The sequence below is a fragment of the Meles meles genome, chromosome 2 (genome assembly GCF_922984935.1).
Source record: "Meles meles chromosome 2, mMelMel3.1 paternal haplotype, whole genome shotgun sequence".
In the NCBI taxonomy this organism is placed as follows: Eukaryota; Metazoa; Chordata; class Mammalia; order Carnivora; family Mustelidae; genus Meles; species Meles meles.
The window spans coordinates 194699781-194724479 of NC_060067.1; the positions used below are offsets into that span (position 1 = coordinate 194699781).

The 24699-nt window shown below is 39.8% G+C and overlaps 2 protein-coding genes across 2 annotated transcripts in view; one reads left to right on the forward strand and one right to left on the reverse strand.

Annotated features, from left to right (window-relative positions):
• SNX25 (sorting nexin 25) overlaps positions 1 to 24699 on the reverse strand; it is a 124241-nt gene that overhangs the window by 23586 nt on the left and 75956 nt on the right. Inside the window, exons 7-10 of the mRNA XM_045998412.1 lie at positions 18040 to 18221; positions 6353 to 6484; positions 3691 to 3963; positions 36 to 200 (exon numbers count right to left, since the gene is read on the reverse strand). Coding sequence (XP_045854368.1) covers positions 36 to 200; positions 3691 to 3963; positions 6353 to 6484; positions 18040 to 18221 — 752 coding nt within the window. The remainder of the gene's footprint in view (positions 1 to 35; positions 201 to 3690; positions 3964 to 6352; positions 6485 to 18039; positions 18222 to 24699) is intronic.
• On the forward strand, positions 1848 to 2412 carry LOC123937514 (small nuclear ribonucleoprotein Sm D1-like). The gene is made up of 2 exons (XM_045998421.1): positions 1848 to 2024; positions 2159 to 2412. The coding sequence occupies exons 1-2, from the start codon at positions 1934 to 1936 to the stop codon at positions 2302 to 2304; spliced, it is 237 nt and encodes a 78-aa protein (XP_045854377.1). The 5' UTR covers positions 1848 to 1933; the 3' UTR covers positions 2305 to 2412.

Here is a 24699-nt window from a genome sequence, read left to right on the forward strand (position 1 = left end):
ACTTTCAAAGACAACCTTGAAAGCAAAAGAGTTACCTTCTTGTCAGGTTTTGGTGCATTTTGAATAGAATTTAGAGCTTGCCTTTTATATTCAAGTTTCTCATTTAGTTCTCGTAGTTTGTTTACAGCAAAACTGGCTTGTTCATTAATCCGGCTGGTGCCTTCATCTACAGCTTCCTCACCAGCCTCAATTCCCGGGCCCTGGGGGAGAAAGTCACATGAACCACACTATCTTCTTTTTTTTTTTTTTAAGAAATTTTTTCTTAAAGATTTTATTTATTTATTTATTTGACAGAGAGAAATCACAAGTAGATAGAGAGGCAGGCAGAGAGAGAGAGAGGGAAGCAGGCTCCCTGCTGAGCAGAGAGCCCTATGTGGGACTCGATCCCAGGACCCCGAGATCATGACCTGAGCCGAAGACAGCGGCTTAACCCACTGAGCCACCCAGGTGCCCCAGAACCACACTATCTTCTGATGCTCGACTGTTCAGCCATTATTACCTAGGGTATAGGTTAGATATGAGTACACTGTGCCCAATACTAGATCCCACTAAGGAAAGACTCTATGGTAGAAAGCCTAGGAGCTGGCTGCTTTGCCTCAACAAAGTAACAAATCAAAGTTATCTGGAACCAAAATAACTGGTGTTCAGGACTTCAGTGATAAAAGAAACATCATTAAGCCTGATAAAGCAGGAGGGCCTGGAGTGGATTCCATACTGTTATTTTCCAGATCGTACACCCAAGGGAATCTGCTTGGAACAGAGGAAAGCAACTGAGCTCTCTATCCAGCTCAACCGAATGATCTGTGCCTAATCCTGGACAAAGACACTGAGAAACACTTGGCTTCCTTTCGGGCTCCAAAGAATATCATAGAAAACTCAAGCAAGTCCCTTTAAAATAAGAACTCCAGAGCGCCTGGGTGGTTCGGTTGGTTAAGGTTCTGCCTGCAGCTTAGATCATGATCCCAGGGTCCTGGGATTGAGCCCCGCATCAGGCTCCCTGCTCCTCGGGAAGCTTGCTTCTCCCTCTCCCTCTGCTGCTCCTCACTGCTTGTTCTCTCTCTCTGTCAAATAAATAAATAAATCTCTAAAAAAATAAGATAAAATTTCCAAGTACCCATTAGTGAAAGTATTTTCAGTATACACCTTGTTCAGTCCTTCTCTTGAAGATGTATTTTATAAAACAGGTAGATCATTTTACAAGTAAAATGGTTAGCATTTCAAAGTGACTTAAAATTGATTAATTAAACAAAAGTGAAGTGACTTAAGATTCATAAAGAACTGTGTAACTTTTAAAATCTGGATAGATTACCAACAGACTGCATATAAAACAGATTTGTGCGGGGCACTGGAAAGAACAGCTGAAAACAGTTTTCTTCTTTGTTTATATTCCTTAACGTTTTTCCAGAATTTTTTCTTCTAATTTTTGGTAATTAGTAAGTAACAAACAATAGCTTTTTTCAACAAAAATAAGTATTAATAATCCTAAAAACCAAGCTTTTTTATTGTTGTAGGGTCTTTCAAATCTTTGTCCGCAATGTACAGATCATGACATAGTTCTACACTTTGTATATATAAACATGTATTCTGTCTTTTCCATGTAACTTACAATGCTGCTTATTTTGAGGGTATTAATTACAGTTTAAACATAATAAAAACACAAAATTTTAATTTTTATGGCTGCATAATACCCTGGGAATTGATAGTACACTAACACATATTCCTACTCTGGGTTGATTTTGCTGGTTTGCTATCCCCAACGTACTAAAGCAAACTCCATTATATATATAATTTTCTACCCTTTAGTTATTATCTTAAGATAAATTTTTAGAAGTAGGAGCTTTCAAAAGATCAGTGATACATAAGCCTAGTCTTTCAGACCTGGGTAGTCGGGTTTTGTGAATGATCCCACCGAAACAGTGACGGCCCCGCTAGGATGACACTCGTAAGATTTTTGATGAAATTGAGTCACGAAACTGTAACCATCGAATTAAAGAATGGAACACAGGTCCATGGAACAATCACAGGTGTAGATGTCAGCAGAATACCCATCTTATACCCATCTTAAAGCTGTGAAAATGACTTTGAAGAATAGAGAACCGGTACAGCTGGAAACACTTGAGTATTCGAGGAAATAACATTTGATATTTTATCCTACCAGACAGCTTACCTCTGGATACACTACTTGTGGATGTTGAACCAAAGGTGAAATCTAAGAAAAGGGAAGCTGTTGCAGGAAGAGGCCGAGGCCGAGGAAGAGGAAGAGGACGTGGTCGGGGTAGAGGAAGAGGGCGTCCTAGGAGATAATGTCTCTCAAGATTACTATTTCAAAGTGATACATAATTGGGGATGTTTTTTGTACAGGTTTTGTTTGTTTATGTCAGTTTTTAATAAACATAAATGTAGGAAAAAAAAGATCAGTGATACATATTACTCGAGTCCAAGGTGAAGTGGACAATTTTTCATATTTGTTTGCCTTTCATATCAACTGTTAGTTCAAGACCTTCTCAATTTATCTGTTGGGTACTGACATTATTAATTAATCTGAATAACCTCTTCTACAGCATTTGCAAATTAACCATTCTAATTTTTGAGGGAGAGAGGTAACACAGTTACAATAATCTGACCAAAAAATAATAAATAAATAATAAAAAATTAAACAAACTGACCTATCTTAAAAATAAGATGCAATGAGGGGCACCTGGGTGGCTCAGTGGGGTAAAGCCTCTGCCTTCGGCTCAGGTCATGATCTCAGGGTCCTGGGATTGAGCCCCGCATCAGGCTCTCTGCTCAGTGGAGAGCCTGCTTCCCTTCCTCTCTCTCTCTGCCTGCCTCTCTGCCTACTTGTGATCTCTGTCTGTCAAATAAATAAATAAAATCTTAAAAAAAACAATGCAATGAATAATGACTTTTGGACCAGTTTGGTGGTGTTATACATTGAAAGTATAAAGAACTAAGTAACAAATCTTTTAAAAAGTCTGAAGGAATGAATTTAATAGTTCAGAGATACTGACTTCTAATATCATCGAGAGCAAGTACTTGATTCCCTAGGGCTTGAGATACCACTGGGCAGAAAAAAAAAATCCGTGATCAATTACCATCTTTCCATGTTGGGTGACTATAAAACATTTTGTTTTTCTCTGGACCTTCACAAATCTTAAAACCAATGTAAATCATTAATAGTAAATGACAGGTGGCAATTGTAGTTCTCCAATTAAATGACAATACGTTTAAGAAAATTAGACTTCAGGTGTGGCTGAGCAAGGTTTTCTTTGGAACATCTATCTTACTTACATCTGATATTTTTTAACACCAAAATATTTCCTGTAACTCCTCCCACATTCTCTTCCTCTCCTTATATCCCCATCCTTTGACAATTCTCAGGCTGCACCACGTTCTACGGATTCTCTTATCTGGTCTAGGCCACAAACATCCCACCCCACAGGCTTTCTGCCTTCACATTTTTGGGGTGTGTCTCAGGTCAAGAGGGGACAGTGAGGTCTCTGACTAGACACCAGGCAGTGGTAGTCAGTTTTCACAGGAACAAGGGAAGAAGTCTGTAAGTTCTACTTACAGTCCTATACATTAAAAGTTGAAGGCGCACACCAAATTCAGCTTATACAATATGAGCCTAACCGATCACTTTCGGAGCTTAACCACTGAGAAGGGAGGAGAAAATTAAATGTGACTCACCAGTTCATCCTTGTTGGAAATCAACTGGGAGACATTTTTCTCTTCCTCTTTCAGCATCAGCTTCTCATACAGGTCACTGACAATGAACGAAGGGTAATACCTATCCTTTAGGGTCTCATAAACATCTCCCTGGATTTTGCAGAACACTTCAATACCTTTATTTCCTACAAGACACTGCTGGATTTCTTTGTAAAGTGATTTTTCCACAGATATTTCTTTGCTTTCCACAAAGAAATTCTGGTAAATTTCACCAACTAATTGAGGAATTTCATTCTGAAAAGACAGAAAAATGAACAAGAAAGGTAAGACATATCACCTCTGACAAAAAGGGCTATCTTCAGAACTTTCTACATTTCAAAGCTGGAAGGAAGACAGGAGGAATGTACACTGTACATTTCAGTGCAGCTCTCTGGCTTTTGTATGCATGTTCAGAAGCAACGGGCAAGAGGCAGACCCTGAAAAGACAACTGCCTCCTTAAAATGAAACTTCAGTTGAATAGTTAACAAATGTAATGTCTTTGAAATGCTGGAAGGAGAAAAATGACAACAGTTCTCTTCTTGCAATGGACTCCTTCTCGTAAATCTGAATGCCACAGCTCAAATGTCAGTTAAATTCAATTTGGCTTTTTATAATCTAAATAATTGGAAGTGCCATTTCTCACTCCAGAAAAAAAAGTCAGTATTGTATAATTTAAGAAAACAAGAAAAATGTTCTTTCAGAATGATGATTTATTGCATTATAATCAAGCTTATATTAGAGGACTTAGTTGTAAACATTACATGTAGGTCACAGCCAGCCAGCTCACAAATGCAAATATCCCTTCTGGCTGACATAATATTTATATTTCCTCTAGACACATCTCATTAACTCTAGGAATGTTATACAGAGTCTTCAACAGGAGTGAAAATAAAGAGAGGGGTGCCTGGGTGGCTGAGTGTCCAACTCTTGGTTTCAGCTCAGGTCATGATCTCTGGGTCTTAGGGCCTACCACTTAGTGCAGAGTCTGCTGGAGATTATTCCTCTCTCTCTCTCCCTCTGCTCCTCCCCCTGCTCACGCTCTCTCTCTCTCTCCCTCTCTGAAATAAATAAAATCTTTAAAAAAAAAATGAAGAAAAGCAACTTAACAAATGAAGACTGTGAATTTAACAAACATCCCATAACTTTCACATCCAAATCAGTGTTGCTAGGTCAAAATAGCTAGTGTTGCATTTGACAAAGTTATATGTTCTTACTCCACTGAAATCTTCTGAATCGTTTTCAGTAGTTTAGAAAAATTCTTTAGATTGCTCTTTGCAATATTCCTTTGAGAACAGCCAAAAGTCATTTGGAATAAAGTCTAGGAAATAAAATATGTAATAAAGTGGGCAAAAACAGTATTCGTTAAAATGAGGCAATTTGTGGCTTACAAATTAACAATGAAAGGCATTTCTAAGAGGATTTAAAAATACTCTGAGAATGAATTTAATTCCTTAACCAGCGTAGTTTGTGGAGCACCTGTGTGGCTCAGTCCATTAAGCATCTGCCTTCAGCTCAGGTCATAATCCTGGAGTGCCAGAAGGGAGGCCCACATCAGAGTCCCTACTCAGGCGGGGAGTTTGCTTCTCCCTCTGCCTCTACCCCTCTCCCTGCTTGTGTTCTCTCTCTCTCCCTCTCTCTCTCAAATAAGTAAATAAAAATCTATTACAAAAAACAAAAAGGAGGTAGGCTATAATTTATGATACATTTTAAGTTGGTATTCAGTTCCACCAACACTCATATAAAGTGCAAATAGTAATTTAACGTACCCACTGCTCTTCATGCTTAATTTAATAAGCCTCTCAAAATACATATGCATGTTATACATACTGTCCCATATAGTTATAAACACATATAACATACATATTTCACAGTCTTTAATCGTTAAATGTATTGAGACATTGCCGAATGCAAAACATTGTGCTTATTGTTGGGGTTTTCATTGTAAGAGGCATCTATAACCAAAAATGTTCTTTTGTGTTTCTTAATTCAATTATATATTTTTTTAAAGATTTATTTATTTATTTATTTATCTGAGGGTGGGGGGAGAGAGAGAGAGAATCCACAAGCAGACTCCCCACTGAGTACAGAGCCCAATGTGAGGCTTAATCCCAGGACCCTGAGATCATGACCTGAGCTGAAACCAATAGTGAGCCACTAAACTGACTGAGCCACCCAGGCCCCATTAACTCAATTATATTTTAAATGAAATAAAAAAAGAACAGTCATATAAAATACACACATGAATATGATATTAAAATAATATGGTTATGAGACTGAGGTTCAGATGACAAGATCAATTCATTATAAACAGTAGTGTGGAGAGAGAGAGAGGGAGAGAGAGAGATGTCTTTTTACAATGTGTTAAAAAAAACTAACTACCTGAAAGTAAATGCAATATTTTGGTACACTTTTAAGTCACTTTTTCCCTTGACTACACATTCAAAGGCATCTTTTTTGTAAAATAAAATCTAATTTTATTTACCATTAGGGGCTAGACCATAATTCCATTATTATATTTGGTTTTAAATCGTCTTTTAATGTATACTTATCTTACAGCTTCACAGAGAAACACAGATACAGTGTCTAACATGCCAAGTTTTCATCAGCTAGTGATTAATATTCTTTTGATGCTGTATATATTACCTTGTTAGCACTCTTTAAATATTCCACAGACTCCCAAAAACTAATCAGAGCTCTCTTGTCCATCCTTTCCATGTACGTTCGAAAGTGCTCTCGATAGAAAGTACTGGCCAAGATATCTTCAAACTGAAGAATCTACCAAGGAAATTTAAGGGAAAAAATGAAGAAAAATGTCAAAAATCAAACTTTAATTATTAGTTTACTTTAACTTTCAATGGATCAGTTTTTACATTGGGAGGGAGTTTCATTTTTGAGGGTCATAGTGTAATATGGTATTTCACTCCACTTCCTAAATTGTAAATGGAAAAGTTTATTAAAGATTCAATATGTACATATTCAATAAACACCAATTTCAATTAATCATCCACACACTCAGCAAAAGATCTTTTTGGCATCTACTCTGTATCAGGCACATTTCTAGGAAATGAAACAGATGAAAATTCCTGCCCTGTGGGATATATAGTTAAAAGCAACAGATGTTCAGAATAGAAAAATTGAAGAGAAATGTACAAAAAAACTAGAATCCAATAAAATTTGGCATTTTTGCCTTCCATCTGATTTTTATACAGCTGAGGAAAATGATTTTATATCTTGCTCTTTTGTTTACAGTATCTTTTTTTTCAATTAACTTTACTTATTGCCCCAATTCCCCAAATTTTACTACCTTTTTAAATCACATTCTTTCCCTGCTATACACACACACACACACACACACACACACACTCACATGCGCACACATCATCACCACCACCATACTATTAAAAAAAAAAAAAGTAAGCTGCAGACATGATCAGCCCTTTACCACCGGATAAAGCCTACATTTCCTACAAACAAGAGTATTTTCTTACATGAACAACATATACTGATCAAAATAAGGAAACGAACATCAACACAGTACTATTCGCTAAACTACCAGCCTTATTCAGATTTATTTAAAAGTCTTTTGTAAGCATCATTTTAATTTAAATTTTTTTAAGTGTACCAAAATTACTCCTTTGTTTACCATTCTGCATGCATGCTTACAGAAAAAGAGAAACAACATCTGGAGACACAGTGTGCACAATCTTAAGCATAGGCTGCCATATTAGGAGAAAGCAGATCACCTTTATAATTACTTCTAACTCAATTAGTTAGGAGAAATGTCTCAAATTAATTTAGAAGGAATTGAAGCCCTATATCCTTAGCTCTTAGGTTAAAAAAAAAAAAGACATGTGAGTATAAATCAAATACAATTAAAAGAAAAATTTATGTTTTAAGATTATTAAAATTTAAATTGTGTCAATCAGAAATTTTTTGGAAATGTTACCAGTAAGATCTTTCTAAAATCAAGTGTATATGATCAACACAGATTCAACTCTTCTGCCAACAGTGAGCCCTCAAGAGGTTTTGTGAGCAGAAAAGAGCAGGCATTTTTCTAACAACTTCTGGTAACTAATTAAAGGAGACAGCCATCCTACGCTACAGATCACTAACAATTTGAGCCCATAAATATATCAAACAAATAGTATTTAATTAGTTTACCAACTTTGGGAGATCACAGCATGTATCATTATGCAAACCCTACCAGTAAAGCATTTTGAAGTACAAATTCTAACTGTACATGGTCCACAGAGGTTTGTGGGAACCCATATAAAATTTGGCTAGGGATAACAGACCACTCAGAGAGCTATTGGTTTTTAGTATAGGAATAAGCTGAGCAGAAAGGGCGTTCCATGAAATCTAAGGAAGTCTTCCCAGTATAATTTTCCTTGGGTAAAAATGAATTCCAAGTTAGATACAAATTCACATATTTGCAAAACCAAGTTCAAAACATCTTCTAAGTGGCGCCTGGGTGGCTCAGTGGGTTAAAGCCTCTGCCTTCAGCTCAGGTCATGATCCCAGGGTCCTGGGATCGCGTTCTGCATCGGGCTCTCTGCTCAGCAGGAGCCTGCTTCCCTTCCTCTCTCTCTCTGCGTGCCTCTCTGCCTACTTGTGATCTCTGTCAAATAAATAAATAAAAATCTAAAAAAAAAAAAAAAAAAGCCTCTGCCTTCAGCTCCAGTCATGATCCCAGGGTCCTGGGATCGAGCTCCCATTGGGCTCTCTGCTCAGCAGGGAGCCTACTTCCCTTCCTCTCTCTCTCTGCCTGCCTCTCTGCCTACTTGTGATTTTTGTCAAATAAAAAAAAATTTTTTTAATAAAATTAAATTTTAAAAAATCTTCTAAAATATTAGCCATTTTTAGATTTGTATTGCATCTTTGGAATAGTCTATGCTCAGTTCCAACAGTACAAATATATATAAGTACATGACGGCAAATACATCTCAAGTATAATTAAACATCTGATAGATCTCTTACCTTGGCTGGTGGATTAACCAAACTGTCTGCTCCATTTGGTATATTTTCTGCTTTTGAAGGAAAAGAAGAGCATTTCACTGTGTAACACCTACACTAAGCGTATGGGTCTGGGTGAACAGGATGATTAGATCGTATACTTCAGTCAAATGTATTCATTTGAGAATAACTCAATCTCAATTCATTTGAGATTAACTAATTTTAGTAATTCTGAGATTTTTGTATAGATGTACGAAGAGAAAGGTGGGTAGGTCAAAGTTGACACCACAACAAAAATAATCATTTTTTTAAACTATGGAGGATAGAACAATAATTAACATTCACTAAGGGCTTCCATACAGCAAACATTGTGCTCTTAATTTATTTGTTAGTTCAGCCCTTTTCTTTCTGTCCTAAAACCCCTGGGAGTTCTGGGAGGGATGCCACCATAGTCAATGGTCTCTAGGTAGGAGACAAAATATTATTCTGGTAGACAGTCACACGTGCTAAATGTCGTGAAGCATTTCAGGCAGGAAGGCAGATCATTATCTATTCCTCTTTGGGAATTTTTATTTACTACTTTTTCAGTCTCTTCCAGTCCAACTGGATCTAGTTTCATGATGCATATTTTGCAAATTAGTTTTGTGTTTTGTGTGGGTTACTACCTCTTATCCAGCTCATTTTTCTCCAGAAAGAAAAGCAATCAGAAGTACCTCGGGGCCTTAGAGAAATAAATGTGTTTCTAACATATGCAACGTGTTATCAAGAGTGACGTAGGGGGTACCCGGGTGGCTCAGTGGGTTAAAGCCTCTGCCTTCGGCTCAGGTCATGGTCTCAGGGTCCTGGGATCGAGCCCCGCATCGGGCTCTCTGCTCAGCAGGGAGCCTGCTTCCTCCTCTCTCTCTGCCTGCCTCTCTGCCTGCTTGTGATCTCGGTCTGTCAAATTAATAAATAAAATATTAAAAAAAAAAACCTCCTTAAAAAAAAAAAAGAAGAGTGACGTAGGACCAGGATTCTCTAGTTACAGAATATCTACAATATACTCATGAGACTATCTCCCGTGTACTAATGAGAATATGCAGAATTAGGATCTTGGGAATGATGTTTTATCCTAAAAGAAGAGATTACAATTGGATTTTTCTTACATCTATATCATCACTAAACATACTCCCATAATAATCAATGCCAGTAATAACAAATATTTACTGAGTGCTCACATATCAAGTGGTGTGCATTATTTAATGGTCGTCACCCAAAGAGTACATACAATTATCCTGATTTTACAAATGGAGTACAAAGACGCTAACTTGTCCAAAGTCAATCCCAGTATGGGATTGAGAGCTAGGCTTCCTGACTCTGTAGCATAGCTTCTTAACCATAATTAAACAGTTCCTCTCCTTAAGAAATTACCTGATTTGTGTTTGTAGCAAACTATGAATAGCATGGAATTCAAGAAGGAAAGCTGCATTTAGGAAAAATGCTCTACGAGAACTCCAGCAGAAACAAAAGGTCAGGGCATCTTTTCATATTCGAGTGCAGAGTCCTGAGCTACACTGGATGGGTGCTCATTGTGGATGGGTCTCGGATCAAATATAAGTTGATATGAAAACTGATCTTAGACAGTGGTTTGGAAGATCACAGGCTCACCCTGTCCCGCAAACAAAACTAGATAACTATCAAATCACCCTAAATGCCCCCAAAACTGACCTGAATACTGGCAGAACAAACTCCACAACTTAAGGCAGAGAAAAAGCCACATTAAAAAAGTAGGAAATACAGACATGTGGCTCAGGAGAGCTGATGGATCCCGGTGCTGTGGTGAGGAAGGAGCCAGGGTCAAAGACAAGGATGGAGACAGGGGAGCACGGGGGGAAACAAATCCCCACAGTAACTGGCTTAGAAAGTAAGAGGGGCTGAATTTCAAATTTCGTGCCTTCTGGCAACCAGTGGAGCCTAAAGCCGGAGTTCTTAGAGCCTGGAATTCTTAAATAGAGCCTGGAAGGAACTGTGCTGCTCTTGGAGAGAAGGACAGCAAACAACCTGCAGACATACAGAATGGAAACAGAGATCTGAAGAGCACCTAGGGCACACAGTGGGGAGGTTATTCACTCCTTTCAGAATATATCCCAGAGAGGCGGTGTTCATGGAGAGACCACTCTGGGAACAAAGGAATTGGCCATATCCATCTTCTTCCCCCATCCCTCAGCATAAGTGCAGGGCCACCTGCAGGAAACAACACTATGCCCACACGCACTACCTAACTTGCCGACACCAAGCACCCCCTGTGCTTGTGCTCCAGTGGAACTGTCCCTCACAGTCATGTTTGCCTCAGTCCCAGCATGGCAGGCCCCCTCCCCAAGAAGACCAGCCCAAACACCTGCTCACACGTGTCCCGACTCAGGAGTTTTGTAGTTCTGCTGGCAGTGGTAATAGGTCTCACTTCACAAACAGACTGAGCATACCTGGTTAAAATGTGCCACATTCAGTGCAGGGACCAAACACTGCCCACGATACCCAAAGAGAGCCTCTCCAGATAACTGGCCCAAAGGATAAAGCAGCCAGGATGAAAGAGCAGAATACACACACCACATCCTGGAGACAGTCCCAGAATCACCAGGCTTGGAAAACAAAGGATACTACATGGTAGGACATTATAGCACCTATTCTTCAGAAGGCCATTACCCTCAAGAACAGGAGAAATAGGCAGAGATATAAACAAAATGAGAAGACAAGAATTTATCCCAAATGAAGGTGCCTGGGTGGCTCGGTCAGTTAAGCATGTGCCTTCGGATTAGGTCATGATCTCAGGGTCCTGGGATTGAGCCCCATGTTGGGCACCCTGTTAAGCAGGGAGTCTTCTCTCTCCTTCTGCCCCTCCTCTGGCACTCACTCACTCACTCACTCACACACACACTCTGTCTCTCTGTATCAAATAAATAAATAAATAAAATCTTTTTTAAAATAAGAAATTTACCCCAAATGAAAGAATAGGACAAGGTCACAGTCAGACAGCTAAGTGAAACAGATATCAGTAACATGTCTTAAGGAGTATTTAAAGCAATGATCATAAGCATACTCACTGGACTTGAGAAAAGAGTGAAAGACATGAGTGTCTTACATGTCTTACCCAGAGATAAGGAATAAAAAAGCAGAGACAAAGGGCTCAATAAACAAAATGGGAAACATGCTTGTAAGAATGAACAGCAGGAGGCTGGAAGAAGCAGAGGAACAAATTAATGACCTAGAAGACAGAGTGATGGAAAGTAACCAAGGTGAACAAAAGAGAAAAAAATGAATTATGCAAAATGAAAATAGGGAACTCAGTGACTCCATCAAATGTAGTAATATTTAGATTACAGGAGTCCCAGAAGAAGAAAGAGAAAAAGGGGCAGAAAATTTATATGAAGAAATAATAGCTGAAAACTTCCTGAATGTGGGGAAGGAAACAGATATCCAGATAGAGGAGGCACAGAGAACCCCCAACAAAATCAACAAAACCAGATCCACATCAAGACATATTGTAATTAAATTGGCAAAACACATGATAAAGAAAAATGTTTAAAAGCAGTAAGACAAAAGAAGACAGTTAAACCCCATAAGGCTATCAGGGACTTTTTCAGCAGAAACTTTCTGAGCCAGAAGAGAGTGACATGACATATTCAAAGTTCTGAATAAGAAATATGCAGCCAAGAATACTCTATCCAGCAAGGCTATCATTCAGAATAGGAGAGATAAAGAATTTACCAGACAAACAAAAAGTAAAGGAGTTCATGACCACTAACCTAGCCCTCTAATAAATATTAGAGGGGAAATTGTGAATAGAAAGGAGAGAACAAAAATGACAGTACATCGGTAGGAAACACCAAAGCAATAAAAATGAGTATATAAGTATAAAATCAGTCAAGGAACTCACAAAAGGATGTAAAATATGATAATATATATCTAGAACATGGGGAGGAGAGAAATAAAAAATGGGTTCAACTTAAATTACCATGAATTTAATATAGACTACTATATGCAGAAGAGATTACATACAAACCTAATGATAACCATATATTAAAAACCACTAATAAATATGCAAAGAATAAAAAGAAAGAAATCCAAATACATCACTAAGGAAAATCACCAAACCATGAAAAAGAGAAAAACAAGAAAAGACCACAGAAAATCTTCAGAAACAATCACAAAAGAAATAAAATGACAATAAATATGGATCTATCAATAATTACTTTGAATGTAAATGGACTACACACTCCCACCAAAAGATAGAAAGGATAAAAAAAAATAAGACCCATCCATATGCTCCGTATATGAGACTCATTTTAGACCTAAAGACACCTGCAGATTGAGGGGTGCCTGGGTGGCTCAGCCAGTTGAACATCAAACTCTTGATTTCAGCTCAGGCCTTGATCTTAGGGTCGTAAGTTAAAGCCCCACAACGGGCTCCACACTGAGCATGGAGCCTACTTAAAAAAAAAAAAAAAAATGACACCTGCAGAATGAAAGTGAGGGGACAGAGGAACAGTTACCATGCAAAAGGATGTCAAAAGAAAGCTGGAGTAGCAATACTTATATCGGACAACTGAACTTTAAAACAAAGACTCTAAGAAGAGACAAAGAAGGATACTATATAATAAATGATAAAGGGGACAAACCAAAAAGAAGATACAATTGTAAACATCTAATGCACCCCACATGGGAGCACCCAAATGCATAAAATGGTTAATAACAAATATAAAGGAACCTTATGATAATGCACTAAGAGCAGGGGACTTTAACTCCCTCCTTATATCAAAGGACAGATCCTCTAATCATAAAATCAACAAAGAAACAATGGCTTTGATGACACTTGGACCAGCAATGTGTGTGTGTGTGTGTGTGTATCCATATATATATTATAAATATATAATAAACATATATTTAGAACATTTCCTCCTAGACCAGAAGAATACACATTATTTTCAGGAGCACATGGAACATTCTTCAGAACAGATCACATGTTAGGCCTCAAAACAAGTCTCAATAAATAAATTTTAAAAAATCAAAGTTATATCATGCATCTTTACTTACCACAATGCTATGCTAAATGCTAATGCTATAACTAGAAATCAACCACAAGAAAAAATCTGTAAAGACCAAAATTGCATGGAAGTTAAATAATATGCTGCTAAACAATGGATGAGTCAACCAGGAAACCAAAGAAGAAATTTTAAAAATTATACAGAAATAAAATAAAAATACAACAGCCCAAAACCTTGGGATGCAGCAAAAGCAGTTCTAAGAGGAAATATATAGCAAGACAGGCCTACCTCAAAAAGCAAGAAAAGTCACAAATAAATAACCTAAACTTACACCTAAAGAACCTAGAAAAAGAACAAATGAAACCTAAACCTAGAAGAAAGAATGAAATAAGACTAGAATGGAATAAGTGATACATAATCTAAAACAAAAACCAAAAACAAACAAAAGCAATGGAATAGATTAATAAAACCAGGACATGGGGGGCGCCTGGATGGCTCAGCGGGTTAAAGCCTCTGCCTTCGGCTCAGGTCATGATCCCAGGGTCCTGGGATCGAGCCCCACGTCGGGCTCTCTGCTTGGCTGGGAGCCTGCTTCCTCCTCTCTCTCTCTCTCTGCCTACCTCTCTGCCTACTTGTAATCTCTATCTGTCAAATAAATAAATCTTTAAAAAAAAAAAAAAAAGAAACAAAACCAGGACATGGTTCTTTGAAAAAAATCAGTAAAATTGGCAAACCTCTAGCTAGACTTCATAAGAAATAAAGAAAAAGGACTCAAAATCACAAATGAGAGAGGAGAAATAACAACCAATACCACAGAAATACAAATATTTACAAGGGAATATTATGAAAAAATATGTGCCATTGGACAACCTAGAAGAAATGGATAAATTCCTAGAAACATATAAACTACCAAAACAAATTAGAAAATTTAAACAAGCCAATAACCAGCAAAGAGATTCAATCAGTAATCAACTCCTAAAAACAAAAGTCCAGGGCCTGATGTCTTCACAGGTAAATTCTACCAAACATTTAAAGAATTAATACCTATTCTTCTCAAACTATTCCAAAAAATAGAAGAAGAAAAACTTCTAAATTCATTCTATGAGGCCGCATTACTCTGACACCAAAATCAGATAAAGACACCACTTAAAAGGAAAGACACAGGCCAATATTCCTGATGAACACTGATGGGAAAATTCTCAACAAAATACTAGCTAAATGAATTCAATAATACACTTAAAAAAAATCATTCATCATGATCAAATGGGATTTTTTCCTGGGTTGTAAGGGTGGCTCAATATTTACCCCAAAACCACCCAACACCAAAAAGCAAATGATCCAATTAAAAAACGGACAGAAGACATGAAAAGATGTTTCTCCAAAGAAGACATCCAGATGGCCGACAGACACATGAAAAGATGCTTATCATCAATTATTATCAGGGAAGTGCAAGTCAAAACTACAGCGAGAGATTATCTCACACCTGTCAGATTGGCTAAAATCAAAAACACAAGAAAACAACGGGTGTTGTTGGTGAGGATGTGGAGAAAAAAGAAGGCTAGTGCACTGTTGCTCAAAAAGTTAAAAAATAGGGGGCACCTGGGTGGCTCAGTGTGTTAAGCCTCTGCCTTCGGCTCAGGTCATGATCTCAGGGTCCTGGAATCGAGCCCCGCATCGGGCTGTCTGCTCAGCAGGAGCCTGCTTCCCTTCCTCTCTCTGCCTGCCTCTCTTCTCTATCAAATAAATAAATAAAATCTTTAAAAAAAAAAAAGTTAAAAAAATAGAATTACCCTAGAATCCAACAATTGCACTACTGGGTATTTACCCAAAGAATACAAGAACACAAATTCAGAGGGATACATGCACTCTGATGTTTATAGTCAAGATATGGAAGCCCCCCAAGTGGCCACTGATTAATGAATGGGTAAAGAAGTGTACGCAAGCACACGAATGTGTAATGGAATATTATTCAGCCATAGAAAAGAGTGAAATCTTGCCATTTGCAAGGACACGGATAATGCTACAGAGTATTACACTAAATGAAATAAGTCAGTCAGAGAAAGACAAATACCATATAATTTCATTCCTATGTGGAAAAAAAGTGAGCATTGGGAGAAAACACTCCAGCATAAACATGAGAATTCTGCAACATTATCTAAGGCTTTCAGCCTGAAGCCTAAGGAAATTATTTTACTGAGGGTAAACTGTTGTAACAGCAATAGGTTGCTCTTTTCCTAAATATCTGGAGAAACAAGTCAAAATGGAGCTAAAACCAGATTAAGTCTACCTCTAGTAAAAACTGCCAGATAACATGTACTGAAATCACATTCTCCTAAAATGATCATTTACGTTTCTCAAGGTTTCCTTCTGCTATATAAGATCTAAAACTACATCATCTTTTGACTAGGTGGCAAACTATTAGATGGGCCTTCTGGGTATAAAATCTCCATTGGATCACCTACCTTTCTAATTTATAACTGTATAGGACTCTTTGTTTATTTTATTAGCAAATAATGTATTATTTTCTTCAGGGGTACAGGTCTGTGAATCATCAGGCTTACACACTTCACAGCACTCACCATAGCACATACCCTCCCCAAAGTCCATCACCCAGCCACCCCAGCCCTACCCCACAAACCCCCAGCAACCCTCAGGGACTCCACCTTATACCTTTTTTATTCTAGTACCTTACACTATAACTGAGAGAATGTGGACCCTCAATAAATGTCTGTTGAATGAATGAATGAATGAATATATGGGACACAAGAAGAGAACTTTTTCTGTGACAAATGTGGCTAGAAATCTATCTAAGAGTCCAGAGGCTGAGGAGAAAGGGAACGAAGGACAATATTTAACCTGCCAGTTTCGCTCTCTCTCCAACCTTCACCAAAAGGCAAGATTTTCACTTTGGACCACAAAGCCAAAATTGCAGAGAGGTGTATTTACTAAGAGCAAAATAAACAGATCTCTAGCAGTAAGGGGAGACCCTTCCATAAAACAAGAGCTACTCGAGGCTGCATTTGTGTCACTTGTCCAAGATGTTGCAGAACAACAACTCTGGCTTGTGTTAGTTGGTCCAAGGTCAAGCATAAACTATCCTGAAGAGGCTCTAATGGTGACTGGGCCATGAACAACAAAAAGGTCAAAGTTCATCTCTGGAGCGAGGAGGAAGGGAAAAGTCACAGATAGGCATCTGAAGTTAAACCAAGAACTGAGTAAGAAAAGATCAAGAGACTAAAAACCCAAACAGGTGAGGTCAGAGGCTGTACCAGTCAAATTATACTGATGGTAACCTCTTTGTGACTAAGTGCCATCTTATAAAAAAAGAGAAGTTTGGAGATTGCCTTGAAGTCCTGTTCCCAAGTGGTATAAACAAGCTCCTCAGGGAGAGCCGCTGCTGTTTCCTTCAACCCTAGCATTCCCTGGGTCCTGGAAGACAAGCTTGGGTCCTTGAGAGTAAGAACAGTACTGAGGTAGGGCTAGGACACTTTCCTAAGCTCCATGATTTGAGGACCCAGTATCAGACAGTCCAAAGTTTTGTTGTAAAAACAGTCGCTGACATAGTATGGCTTAGTGAGAAAGCACTCAGACTGTGAAGCAACTAGATCTGGGTTTTTAATCTAATTGTGACTCTTCCCACCTGGCCCTAGGTAATTCACTTAAACCAACTCCGTTTCTTCACCTGTAGAATGGAAATATCAAGAAATTCAAATTTCAATGAATTGTGGTGAGAGCTAAGTAAAATTATTTACAGGATGCCTTCTAGTCCATAGGTGGTTAGTTGGTTTTTTTTTAGAATTCAGCTTAAACATAGCCAAACAACTTTTTTTTTTTTTAAGATTTTATTTATTTGACAGAGAGAGATCACAAGTAGATAGAGAGGCAGGCAGAGAGAGAGAGAGAGAGAGGGAAGCAGGCTCCCTGCTGAGCAGAGAGCCTGATGCGGGACTCGATCCCAGGACCCTGAGATCATGACCTGAGCCAAAGGCAGCGGCTTAACCCACTGAGCCACCCAGGCGCCCCATAGGTGGTTAGTTCTATCCAACTAGTAGTGGGTAACTCGATTGGGCCCTTGTAAATGTAAGTGCGTGCCTCAGGGTTTGTGGGTTAGGAAAAAACACGTGGGCACATACACACACACATACATATACCCTGTGCCTACCTATCCTACCTGTTACCATTCACAGAAGTCAAGGACACCAAGTAATACAGCTCTTTGTGAGCAAACGTGTGAGTCTCTGTTTTGGAACGTATGTCCTATGTTAAATACCAGAAAGTTAAAAGACCGGATGGGAGATTACATGAGTGTTTATAATGAACATGAAATGGTCAAAACAAGAAACCACAAAGCTCTACCTTCTGGCTTTGAGGTCCTTCTCCCTCATCCAAGGCCCCCTCATCTTGCTGGTCATAGGCAGGGCCTCCCAGGATTCGGATTCTCTTCTCACACTGCTTCTTTGCCACAGTCAGTTGGTTAATGTACCTTTTCATATTTCTGGCCCTTAGGAGATCAGCTTTCATTGCAGCAGTTTCTTTACCTTGAATGGGATGGATGGACAGGACCCAGTCAGAGGACAAGGTATAAAAAGGGGAACGTAACAACTCTGAATGAGACTGGTGTCTGATGTGGTATATTTTGAACAGTGGGTACTAAAGAAGAAAATTCATGCTAAACACACATACAGACATATATACTCTCAAATAGAAGTATCACTAATTTCTAAATATACCACTGAAAAATCCTACTCAGGCACGAAACATTAAAAAAAAAAACAAAACACCTCATCTGTACACTTAACACTCGCAATCAACGTACATGTGCGTATGTGTATTTTAATATACGCATGTATCATGTGTGCAGAGTCATTCCTAAGCATGCAGTGAGTGCTCACTGTGTGTCAGGCACTGGCTAGGCATTTGGGACACGAGACCAATTGTTAGATCTCATGGAACTTAAAGCCTAGCAAGGCAGAAATGCAAAGATAGCAACGGCAATTATGAGCGTATATGGGTTACAGAGAAAATGTGCAGGTATCCTTGAGCTGCTTGACCAGTGCTTCTGACCCAGGTTCCCCTGAGCAAATTACACTCAAATGAAATGAAGCAGTGGAATGTGCGCCCAAGGAGAGCAGCAGGTGTGAAAGGGAAGCCTTGAGGCAGGAAGGAGAGAGCCTGGGAGGAACTGGAAGAGCCAGTGCAGCAGATGCAAGGGGGAGCTGGGGATCCAAAGTAAATGTGGAGGAGGCAGGAGCCAGAAGACACAAAGCCATTTAGTCTGTTTAGTCCATAGAAACAACTTCGGTCTTTAGCTCAATAGCACTGAGCAGCTTCTAACGGGTTTTAAGCAGGAGTATGTCATAAATGGATTTGTATTTTTAAAGATTATACAGGAAGGATAAAAAAAATAACTGGAAGGCAAAAAACCGCAAGAAGGCAAACCAGCTGAAGACCACTGCAGTAACCGAGGAAGCAGGTGCCTAAACCAGGGTCACGGCAATGGCAGGAGAGGGGACTGGAAGGATCTGAGAATGATTTATAAAGAGAACAGGACTCTGTGATTGGCCAGACGGGAGAGAACAGGCAGCTGAGGACTGTAAAGTAAACAAAGGTATCAAAGATGCTCCCAAGTTTCTGCCATGAGCAGCGATGGAGGTGGTGGGGCCACTTATGAACCAGGGAACATTACAGAAAAAGCACGGTTATGAAAGATCTTAAATTCAATCACAGTCCATGTGGCAGATATTTGCCAAAGGTGCTCACGAGATCTCTCATCCCACCTGCTCTTTTCGGTCAGTGTTACTTTAACAACCTCCCTCTGAGAAATAGGGTATGTGTTCCATTTTCTTGAACACAGGGTGGGTTTGTGATTACAGAGGAAGCAATGCCATGACTTCTAAGTTAGATCATAAAGGCCATGCACTTGGAGCCCTAAGCCACCTAGTAAATCCCAGCCAGGAGGCCTCTGTGCTTGTGGAGGCCTAAGCAGTCAATGGAGAGATCCACACAGAGAGGCCCCCCAGACCATAGCCCTGGCTGGGGCCTCGGCTCACATCCAGCACTAACTTGGCACCATGTGCATACACCATCTTGAAGGTGAGGCATCCAGCCGCAGTCAAGCAGAGAACAGTCATCCCTGCCAAACCTGCTCAAACTGCCAACTTGTGTGCAAAAGAAATGATTATTGTTTAAGACACTGCCTTTTGGGATGGTTTTTGTAGCACAGCAAAGGAACAGACGAACAGAGTTTGAGGGCATTTGGCTCCCTGAGCAGAGATGGAAGGTGTGGAGTTGACAAGTATTCAGCAGTTGATGACAACTCAAGTCACAGGAGTAGGTGAGACAACCCAGAGAAGACAAAATGGTCCCAGTACAGAATCTAAGTAAACCCTACATTTAATAGTGAGAAAGAAGAAGAAAAGCTAGCAAAGGAGATGGTAAAGGAGAGATAGAAGATGAACATGAGTTTACAGAGAAGCCAAAGAAGGAATTTCAGCAACACGGGGAAAACAGAATCTCATGTGTGGTGCGGCACGGCCTCGTAACGGTCACCATGCCTTCGGCTTTGCCTCCCCTTCAGTCGTCAGCATGGCAGCCGAGGCTAACCTATGTAACATATCAACCCAGTCACATCATTCCCCTGCTCAAAACCCTGCCCCATGCCCCCATTTCACCCGCAGGGAAAGGCAAGGCTCTTTTAAGGGCACAGAGGCCCTACACACTCTAGCCTCATCCTCCCCGGCTCTCCACAGTAATTAGACCAGTTTCCTTACAGACTCTTGCCTTTTTTTAAATAAAAGCTTTATTGAGATTCACTTCACAGACTATATGATTCTCCTTATTTAAAGTGTACAGTTTAGCTGCTTTCAGTATATTTACAGACCGTGCAGCCATCACCGCAATCACTTTTTTATGAAGATTTTCATCACCCTCAGAAGAAGCCAGGTACCCATTAGCAGTCACCCAACTCTCTCAGCCCTGGGCATTTTTATGGGGTTTTCTCTACAGATTTGCCTATTCTGGACATTTCACATAATGCAGGTCTTTGGTGACCAGATTCCAAAACACACTGGGTGGCTCCCTGCTCAGGGCTTTTTCATGCCTTCCCTCAGCAAGGCCCTTTCATCCCCTCATGCACCCTCTACCCCCCGGGATCTGCAGGGCTCACTTCCTCACCTCCTTCAGATCCTCAGTTCAGGTCTCGGGGGAGCCCTCACCAGGCACCCTATTTCTAACAGCAACCCCAGCCTACAACCCTGCCTTTCTCCCTCTCTGCTTTACTTTCTCCATAGTACCTATCAACACACTTATATTCGACTTCTTTCTCCTGTAAGTAGGTCCTCATCAAGGTCGGCATTTTGTTTATTTACACACTATTGAGTCTCCAGCACCTACAGCAGTGCCTGGCAACACAGTGGGAATTCATTAAATATTTGTTGAATGGGTGAATGAGCTGTGTCAAGCATTCCTGAGAGGTCAACAACCATAGAGCTAACATTTCACTAAGTGCTTACTATGTTTCAGGTATTGGGCTTCTCAAGAACTTGGGCTCTAAAGGAGAGAAACAGAGTATCCTCATCTCCCATTCTTCACTTTACTCTGACAACACTGTTTCTGCCCCTTCTCTCCACCAAACCTGTTATTGTCAATCACTAGCAACCACCATGTTAAATATAGTGGAGTGTTTTCTTTAGTGTCTGGAATCAGAATTCTGACTGTGCCACTTAGAAGTCATCGACCTTAGCAAGAATTTTTTAAGATTTAATTCAAAAACATTTACAATGGTATGTTTCCTTATGTTAGCATTATATAATTTCAAGTAAAAGCAAAAAAATTACACAATATTGATTTTTAAAAATGACTAAGTATTTAGTCATCTCCCTGTGGAGCATGGACTGGCTTGGCATATACAACATAGAAGAAGGATTGGGATTGAGGGAAGGCTTCTTTTTCTTTTTCTTTCTTTTTTTTTTTTTTTTTTTTTTTTTTTTTTGATGGGAGAGAGATGAGCTGGTTTTATTGCTGATGAGAAGGAATCAACTCAGAGAGAAAGAGAAGTGATGATGGGGAGTGGCATCCAGAAGACAGGTAAATAGAGGGCTCTGGGAAAAGGCCACCTCCTCCACCACAGTGACACAGAAGGCAGAAGAGATGGGCACACCTACAAACCAAGTTTGAAGACTGGTGGTTGGAAGCTGGGGCCATTGTCCTCATATGGTCTCCATTCCCCTGGAGCAGTGAGTAAGGTTATCTGCTTACAGTGAGATAAGTAAAAAGGGCAAGTGTCAGAGGCCTGCAGAAAGTGGGGAAGTGGGAAATCCTCTATGGAAAGCAGAAGAGCGAGCTCACTACAGAAAGAGTGAGATTGTTTCAGACAATGTTCGGGGACTAGGTGACCACTAGATAAATATAAATATAAATATACCTAGGCAGATAGATCACACCTTCTGAAAGGGAGTCATAATGTGCTTGGCTCAGATCGGAAGTACCCGTAATAAAGGAAGCTGGATTCTGCTTCTTGGTGCCCCTGAAAGTGTTTTATAGAACACTTTGTAATGTTTTATAGAACTCTGCTGGAGACCTCCAATCCCTAGAATGATCATTACCTCTCTCATGTCCCACTTAGTCAGTTTGTGCAAATGCCTAAAACAATACCCAAGCAGGCTGAACAAATTCACTGAAAAAACTTAGATGAGTACCACAAAACATTTCATCTTTCAGAAGCAGATTTTTTCAGGGCGCCTGGGTGGCTCAGTGGGTTAAGCCGCTGCCTTCGGCTCAGGTCATGATCTCAGGGTCCTGGGATCGAGTCCCGCATCGGCCTCTCTGCTCAGCAGGGAGCCTGCTTCCCTCTCTCTCTCTCTCTGCCTGCCTCTCTATCTACTTGTGATCTCTCTCTGTCAAATAAATAAAATCTAAAAAAAAAAAAAAAAAAAAAAAAAAGATTTTTTTCAGCACTTAGCACAAAGGGTAATAGGTTGACTTCAGGTCAACAGATTTCCTTGTTCCGGAGGCTCTGTCAGATATTATAGGATGACTTTTCTGTATGTGTGCTGAGGAAATGCTTTCGACTTTAATAATAGTTTCTTAACTTGTCCTATACTTGACTGGTAGGTCCTGACCAAAGAATTAATTAACCCAAGGTTAATAATAATTATTATGACAATCTAAAGAAGAAAAAATAGTATTTCAGAGTCCCCTTAGTGGGAAAATAAAGGTGAATGTAAGTCTGTCTCCAAATTAGTCTATCACAAACTAGGATGTTTTCTGTGGGTAACCAAACGAAATACATGGATTGGAACAGCTAATTTTTCAGAAAAAAAAAAAATTTTCATTTTTAAAACATAGATCTTTAAAACCCAAATGTTAAACATATTAAAATATCTTAAAGTTTGGGAACAAAATAATTGCCTTTTATAAAATAAATCTAGAGCCAAGTTTTAATCTGGGGTTAAAATGGGCTAATAAAGAGCCACATATAGGAAGGAATCGACACACATTTATCAACAACCAAACTCTTCCCTTAAGAAAGCATAAAAGCCTTTCTAAAAGCACAAAAACTAGAAGCAAATTCCAAAAAGAAGGAATAAAGAGAATAAACCTCCATCTAAAACCCAGCTGCAGGGCTGAGAAGAATATTCTCGTGTTCTACTTGAATGTCGCCTGCTCACGTGAACACAATGCCATTGTCTGATCACAAAGCTTGTTGCTAACAAATTCGACAGCAGCTTGTTGCTTAGGCAATTCTGTTTATTTTTGCCTTGGAAAACTAATGCTGTGTTCAGTGCTAAATGACTAACATGGAACTCATGCAGCCCTTGTGTGTGTCGTGCCAAAATCCTTGTAAATCCAGCGATGCTCATGAATGTGCTCTGTGACCTGAAAACCCATTCAGTCAGGCCATGGAAAGTAAAGGCCAGTGGGTATGTGACAACCCACTGTGGCCCCGCTCAAGCCAGATTCACATGGCTGGCTCTCCGGAGAGCATTAGGGAACACTGTGCATTGTTACAAACTGGTGAATCACACAACTGTTTGACCTAACTTTAAAAAGAAGGCCAAGAAGATGAACAGCAGCAGGTGAAACAATGAATGGCCGTGGTTCTTGAAACTGGTGCCAAGATGAACACACAAGTGATAGAATATTCTAAAGCAATCAATTTTAAATATTTACTGTTCTTCCTTCTGGATAGTCCAGATTCTACTGAGGCCAGAACAAAAGGAAATGGGTTCATTGGGTTCCTCTGCTGAGAAAAGAAATTCAGATTAGACATTGGGTGAATGCTTTTGGCCATGAAGACATTACAGGAGACCTATGGACAACATCTGCCACTGCTTTCTGCTTTAAACCTTCTGCGCACGACAGAGTTCTTCCTCAAGCAAGGGAAGTGTCTAGCAGTAAAATACAAACACCAGGGAGAACTGTTAGGTACAACGTCTAATGAAGCAAAGGAGAGTGAAGTCATTTACAGTGTAAACTAAGGACTCCAGAAATAACACGAGTATAAGTGGATTAACATGGCCCCACTTTCTTTTTCAGGTCCTAGAAAATGTCAGGAGCAAGGTATTTTTTCTTTTCTCATAGCACATTACCGAATCTCAAGACATCTCCTGACAGCAGCATTCTCAGCAGGCTGACTCGGGGAGTTGATGGGTAACAGAGCAGGGGTTCTCATCATCAGCAATGCTGACATTCTGGGCCGGATAAATTTCCTGGGGGCCATCCTGAGCATTGCGGGATGCAGAGCAGCGTTCCTGGCCTCTACCACTAGGTGCCAGCAGCATTCCTTCCCCAGATGGGACAACCAATAAGGTCTCTGGCCACTGTCAAATGTCCCTGGCACCCTGAGGGGTGGGGGGGGCTGCGCCCTGCACCCCCACTCCACGAAGAAGTACTAATATAGCGGTACAAACTCTGTGATAGTTAAGAAGACAAGGCTGCACACTTGCCCTCTTCCCCTGACTCCCCAACATGTGGCTCTCCTCCCCAGCAGGCCTGCTTTTGCCCCCCAGGCCCTTG